This window comes from Paramormyrops kingsleyae, chromosome 5, assembly GCF_048594095.1.
Source record: "Paramormyrops kingsleyae isolate MSU_618 chromosome 5, PKINGS_0.4, whole genome shotgun sequence".
Lineage (NCBI taxonomy): Eukaryota > Metazoa > Chordata > Actinopteri > Osteoglossiformes > Mormyridae > Paramormyrops > Paramormyrops kingsleyae.
This window is the reverse complement of record NC_132801.1, coordinates 29,464,804-29,471,913: the sequence shown is the minus strand read 5'-3', so window position 1 is coordinate 29,471,913 and position 7,110 is coordinate 29,464,804. Positions and strand designations below refer to the sequence as shown.

The following is a 7,110-nucleotide window of genomic DNA, read 5'->3' as shown; positions in this document are numbered from 1 at the left end:
TTATTGTAGGAAGTTTATGTGATTTCATATCACTAGAAATCGGTAATGTATAATAACCCTTTGGGCAGAAAAAGGGAGGAAAAAAACCGAATCCCCGCAGCAGCCACCGGGAAAATAATTACTTTCATATCAAAACTCTGCAGGAGCCGGCCGGGTCCTATCGCCTCCGGCTCATAACCTCATTTCAGGGGGGCTTTTAAATGAATAAATTTGTTAAAGCAATAAACACAAATACGAAATCGGACATTACTAGAAAGATATGATTTACCAAAAACTATTTATTATAGGCGCACACATTGAGTTTATTTTACAATAACTTTATCAAAATGTTACATATATAAATATTTTAATACTCTGTCCTTTTACAATGTCTGAGAAATGTGTTGTTTTTTATTCTTTTTACAGTTCACATGAGAAAGTTCCTGCTAACATCGGAATAGGCTAACCCTTTTTTTAATAATCCAAATAGTATACATAACGGTTTCCACCTGAATCTGTCACAATATGAACATTTCAACCTTGAAATTCGATTCTGATATGTTAAAAGGGTACGTGGTATTTAACTTTGGGAATGTGAGAAGCCTTTAGCGGTTTATTTTCCTGTTTCGTTTAGTCCATATCGACGTCTTCGCCGTCTGTAGTTTCTGGTGGACAGTTTGTACTTGTCTGAGAACACATTGCTGGGTTTTGTGACGAGCCCTCTTTTATGTCTGAATGCGATGACTCCAACTGGACATTGTTTGATTCCGTATGGAGCGGTCGAGCTTCACTGTAGCAATCCGAAGAATGGGAGGAATTTGTTCTGCTAAAGGTTGTTTGGACCGCATCGTTCTGAGGAGGGCTGAGTTTTCCTCCAGGAGAGCTAGCTTGGTCACCGTTTGTCGTCTCATTGTTGCTGCTGGTGTTATTACTAATATAATTCTTGCTTTTGTTTATGTGTCCTGGATTAGAGACTGCAAAGCTTGGCTGAGCAGGACTGCTGTCAGTATTTAAGCCTCTTTGTCCCGGGTTAACTGTCTCGGGGCTCGCTGCTGTTTTTAAAGCAGTTTGTGGTACAATAAAACCAAGCGGCTGCGTGATGGGATAGAGTAAGAAATGCCCTTTCCCTATTAAAGGGCGTGGGGAGGGTAAAGCTGGGAAATCCAAAGTGGGTTTTCGTCGTGGTGTTGAGTCCGAAAGAAGACTCTCCACACTGAAAGGGTTTAATTTTTGAAGGGCGGAAGCTCTGCCGTTGGAATACAAGCTGGAGTTGGGGCTGCTGTCGGTGGAGTCCTGCTCCGATCCGCCGGCGTCTTGGGTCGTGTTTCTTTGGCTCTGGTATTTTTGTCGTGTTTGGTCACAGCTTGATTCGGTTTGGTTTCGGCCTGCTGAGTCTGGATTGATCATATTTGTTGATTGCTCACTGTCCGTTATTTGTGACACGGCACTGTCACTATCTGATCCCGGTGTATGGAACAGGTCTGCCGATAAAATTTTATTCTGTGACTTCAATAGCTTCCTCTCCTGCTTCCTCTTCTTCTTCTCCATTCTTTCAAGTTCTCTCCGAGCGATTTCTTCGGGGTCCATCGGTTCTCCGCTGCACGTTGTTGGGTGGGAGTTGTGGGCCGGTCTCCCCGGTCCCTTCTTTGTATTTTCTTTTTTCCTCCATTTAGCTCTGCGATTTTGGAACCACACCTACACATCGAAGAATGAAAATTGTTTTTATTAAATTCAGAATGCTACCCGTCGGTGCATGGCTAAGTTTTGTGTTAAGACTCCTCATAAACCGGTGTGATTCTTCTTCACATAGGCTAGTAACAGGAAAACAGTCACAAGTGAACTGGGTCACAAAAGTAAAATCTGTTTCGAATATATTCCGAGGCATCGGCCAGAATTAGATTTTAAAAATCAAAACCAAAAAAATGCATGAGGGAAATGTGCGTACTTTAGACATAAAGTAATCCTGTAAACAAATATAATAAAATCGTATATATTTTGAACGTCGTGTCTGTAAATAATCTCTCTACATTCTACAATTAGTCTATGACATCCAGGATTTTAAACTATATTGATCTTTCTGTTTTGTTTGGGTAACCTAAAAGCAACAGCATTATCAGAACTCGTGACTTAACACACGCTATGGTGATAAATATGACACCTGCCAATTGATGTTGTCCACCTGAACAAACACGGTAGCGATAATTGTCACTCGAACTGAATCAATGCAAAAAGTAACTCTGCCTATTATACTCAGTCTAATTCTCCCACGGTGTATTTGACTCACATTAAACTTGTGTAAACAAGTAGGCCTGTATACCACATACGATTCGGTGCCAAGCGAACGCCACTGTAAGGCCTTTGGCAAAAGCCTGTGCTTATTTTATGCTAAACACGATTACGTGTAAAGTTACCGTGCAAACGTAAGAGCTGTATAACATTGTTACGATGCACATTTTGTACACACAACGTAGCCACATTATTTTTATTTGAAACACAACCATGAACCAAGGAAGAATATATCCGTAAGGCAATATACCAAATCAGCAATGCTCACAGAAATTTAAATTAGAACTGATAATACGTTCGAGCACTTGTACTCGCGGTTCTACTACTGTAAACATTAATTTGTTTAGTATCCATAATATTATATCAATTAACCAAAATTTGATTGCTTTGAGTATGGAAATTATATTTAAATAATAGCATATCGTAATATAAAATATAGGCCTAGATGTCGGCTGTCTTATAATTATTAAAACGTGTAGCTGGACAAGATTATTTTAAACATCGCTTCCATCTCTTTGTGCTACCTCCACACGGCCTTCTTAATGATGACTACTCATTGTTGTACACGCAAAAAATTGACATCATCGAATGTAGGCCTATTTCTGAACAAATAAACAAAAACATTTTTGTAATTGTTTGCATTAATTGTATACTCCTTTGTTGACAATATCTGCCCGGAAATAATGCAGGTATCATTCAAGAAACAACCGTGGCATTACGGCCGCTCATGTACATTTTGTCCAGTTTCCAGAAGGCCGGAATATTTTATAATCACACAATCTATCCTTAATTATGCTAACGGTAGCAACATATTTCACTATTAGTATTAATTAAGTTCACACAAAAAAACCCACGTAATACTATGTAAAAAAAACAATAAATGTCCAAGACTATTACAACGGGAACAAAATGCTTAAATACCACCCGTACCAGTAAACATTTGCTTTATAGATCGGTTATATTAGATATTACGACGAACGTAAGTATTTGTTTATATTACTGTTCACTTATTTTGCTATATAATATTTTTAATAGCAGCAAAATCACGCACACCTAATTATGTTCATATCAGGTGTCAGAGTAAACTGTTTTATTTGGACATATTCTGCACATATACATTTACATGTATATTAAGGATGTAGAAATAGAGTAAAACTATTTTCTTTATTTTTTAAAACAAAAAACAAAAAAAGCACATTCAATAGCTAACAAAATTATAATATTGATTTAAGACCTTCTTGGCCACACAAGTGAGTTAGTAGATAGCAAATATTATTTACCTGAACTCTAGACTCTACCAAGTCCAATCTCAGCGCAAGTGCTTCCCGCATGAACACGTCTGGATAATGGCTCTCATTAAAAGCTTTTTCTAATTCTTCCAGTTGCCATCCAGTGAAATTTGTGCGAGTTCTCCTCCTCTTACAACCAGGGCTATCCTTGTCTGGATCTCCTGAATCTACAGTGAAGGAGAAAGAGTTCGTCAGCACAGAAATTAATGCTACGTAGAATTATTTGAATTTCCTCGTCTAAATTTATATAGACAAAGTTCGAAATTTGCTTTTTGGTATAGAGATACAGAAACTGCAGGTTAATTTGCCTTTTTATGGAATTTTTAAAGTGAACTATACAAATTTTTCGCCAAGCCATCACACCAGACCAATGTAAATAATATTAATATGAGACAGCGTAAAGAGCCTTACATATTCCTGTCGCCTGTACGCGTCCATTTAAAGGAGAAAATATAAGCTATATTTTTTCATGAATATGTATCTTGTTCTCCTCGGTATGTTTCATGTTTACAGTTTTATTTCTTGCTTCAATTCATGCTAACGAATTGTTTTATTTCTAAATTATCGTTTTGTTCTTGTCGTGTAGGCTACTTGACGTTTTATTCAGCATTCTTACAATACGGGAGAGTGTTATTCGATCACACCGAAACACACGGAAATTAAAATACACAAAATATGCTTTCATTTTACCTCTGAAATGTTAGCAACGGTTCTGCAGCACGTTTTCCGAAAGATAAGCGATGAAGCTTCCTTGTAATTTTAAGTAAGTCGACAACTGAATCCCCGTTCGTTGAAATAAAATAAAAACACGTTCCGTTTTTACTCCCTTACCTGTGAGTTTGTACTGCTGGTTATCTCCATTCATGCCGCAACCAGAAGACAGTAGAGGGTTCGAATTGACCACGGAAGCAGTGCATGAACCATTCAGTAATCCGTCTATAGAGAAAGGAACAGCAGCCGCAGACTGGAGTTGGTGCCCGGCTAATTCGTATACATGATGGTGGCTTAAATGGTAGGGAAATCCCACCATCCCACTAAGAGAGCCTCCAAACTGGGCATGAGGGTGCTCTAGTATCCTGCTGTCCATCATCTCCCGGGCAAAAGAAGCCAAAGGCTGGAGGCTGGTTGTGGGAATTTAGAAAGCATGCAGTAAGAGTGGGCAGCGAGGAGGAGACATGCTGTGGAGTGGAGGATGAGCTTTACTTTATCAACATCAACCTTCCAATAATTAGCCCAGGCTTTGGGAATTTGGGACCAATAAGAAACGTTAATCGGCTATGACGTAAGAGACGCGGTTTGAAAGCGTTTTCCATATCGATTGCTAATTATACCTGACATCCACCTCAATAAACAATATCAGAGCTGTCACAACAGGACAGAGGGGTTTTGATAAGAGCTACATCACAACTAGACGTTTTCTTTTCTTTTTTTTTTGTTGAGAACTAGCGGCGTGATTGATATCCAGTTAAACACAAAATAGACAGAGCACAGATTTACATCTCACTCGTTCTAAAAACAATAATAGATTTCCCCCCAAATCAGTCAACAGCATGTTGTGCAGATATTTCAGAAGAAATGCTTTACGCGCTGAACCTTTAAAGTGATGTTTTCCAATTACAGAGAGACACTGGGCGTCAAGAAGACTGATCCAATAATAGGGAATTCATCACCTACCCTTCCCGAGCTGTCACATTGAATTTAAAAGTACAACCCCCTTCGTATCTTCTCTGCTTCCCGAATTCAACGCAATTTTTGAAGCTGATATGTTGGAGGCAATGAGAAAAGCGATCTTTACTTCCACATCCACCTTTGCAGTGCATTGAACAGCGGATATTTAAGACTTATAATTATTAATTAGACGATCTCTCTTAATTGGCCATTGCTCCGTACTGTCAGAGACGTATACACACGTGCGTACACACTCGGATGTAAAATGTAATATGTATCAGTTTGTATACGTGTTTTAGAACAGGAGCCAAAATAAAGTATTCATTATAAATGCATCAAAGCACTTCCGACGTAATTCTCAAATAAGGCAGCGTGTCCGTGCAAAACCAAATGGGTTAAAACTGTATTTGACAGTGTTTCTCCTAAAATTAGCTAGTAACCATTAACATGATTCCATAAGTATAATTTCTTAACTCATGCATTAGCGTACAGAAATATAAACGTTTTATATTTAAAACTGACACTTATGGGAGAATGATGCCACATTAAAATGCCGAAAAAAGCTCAGCCAATTCTTATACAGACATATACACAACGTGTATCTTCCATGTGAATGTACCATCTGACATAACTCTTGCATCTACTTCTAATTCGCTAAAGTCTAGACTTTTATTCATAATTACCCTCTTTATGTGTACTTAATATAAACTGTGTCTACTGGACCAGATTTTGCCTGTAGCGATATCGCTTCACTTTGTGTTAAGTTTGTGAAGTGAAATGTAGGAAAAACGTGTTTCTGAATACTGAATGGTAATCAATCTACTCTGTATGAGTACAGGCTTTCTCTCGCTTCCATTACTGAGAATTAATTCGACTTTATTTATCCCATTTCTGGAGCTGACAGAATGTTAATTTGAGTTGAAATTTCTCTCGCCTCTCACTCTCTGACCCCTGGCACCCGGATTGGCGTGTTGTAATAACCTGAATCTTTCAACTGAAGCCCTGATAATTGTTACCTTATTAGCATGCAAATTGTTTAATTAATATTATTATGAAGAAGCATATAATCCGTTTGTCACTTGACCTCGAGTCCACATAGCAACCAGCTTTCTGCATTTCAATGTGTACATTTGAATCAACTCTTTTTAATGTTTCAGGATCCTTGTCTGGCTTGACAAAACCTTTTCCTGTACGAAATCTGCCTTGAATGGTACGAGTAGCCGTTTGATGCGACTTTCTTTGTGTGTGGGAGCTTTATTTTCTCATATTTGCTCATTCTATACTAAATTATGGAAATAGTTTTTAAATATATATTTATATTTATTTGAACATCAAAATCCGATAATTGCCTTCTTGTCATTTGCTCATAAAAGAAGCGTCTTAAAAGCCCCCCCTCCAGTCCGGAGCGCAGCTCCAGCCAAACACGCGGCTCAATGAAAGGCAGCCTTGACACGCAGTCCTGGGAGACATTGCATTTAAATCCGTTTTTCTACAGCCGAGTGACATTGTCAGATGCTAGCTTTAATTAACTTGATAATAAGACGTACACGGCTAGCATTCGGGGCCTTAGCTCGCCTCGTCTTGTTTCCCTTTCCATTTGAATTATGGGGTTTTATCTTCGGCAGCTTTCGCTGGCCTTTTCAACGGCGAGCTGCAGAAGCGTTTAAATGTCGAATACATGAGCTAAGTAATAATAACTAAGCTAATAACAGGCAAAAGTAATCGCACGAGCTAGCATTCCTTTTTAGTGTTTAATAAAGTGCGTAGAACTGAGATACACAACTGTGCATTCACATGTACGGGGACTAAAATCTATTCGGTAACATAAATTACTGGGGTAGGTTTTGCAGATTATAATGACTCCAAATTCTAAATATATTAATATCAT

At 38.4% G+C, this 7,110-nt stretch overlaps 1 protein-coding gene across 1 annotated transcript; it reads right to left on the bottom strand.

The window, feature by feature from the left end:
- Positions 1 to 258: 258 nt before the first annotated feature.
- On the bottom strand, positions 259 to 5,043 carry LOC111837002 (homeobox protein unc-4 homolog). The gene is made up of 3 exons (XM_023798731.2): positions 4,386 to 5,043; positions 3,546 to 3,721; positions 259 to 1,674 (listed from the first exon to the last, which is right to left on the bottom strand). Exons 1-3 carry the CDS (start codon positions 4,642 to 4,644, stop codon positions 610 to 612), a joined length of 1,500 nt encoding a protein of 499 aa, XP_023654499.1. The 5' UTR covers positions 4,645 to 5,043; the 3' UTR covers positions 259 to 609.
- Between the last annotated feature and the right edge of the window lie 2,067 nt (positions 5,044 to 7,110).

What these genes read in the sequence shown, in the direction of transcription:
- LOC111837002 (XM_023798731.2), bottom strand. Translation starts at nt 4,644, where the DNA reads ATGATGGACAGCAGGATACTAGAGCACCCTCATGCCCAGTTTGGAGGC. An exon ending in CCAGCAGTACAAACTCACAG is followed by an intron (nt 3,722 to 4,385) that starts GTAAGGGAGTAA and finishes CCTTCACTGTAG; the next exon opens with ATTCAGGAGATCCAGACAAG. An exon ending in TGGTAGAGTCTAGAGTTCAG is followed by an intron (nt 1,675 to 3,545) that starts GTAAATAATATT and finishes TTCGATGTGTAG; the next exon opens with GTGTGGTTCCAAAATCGCAG.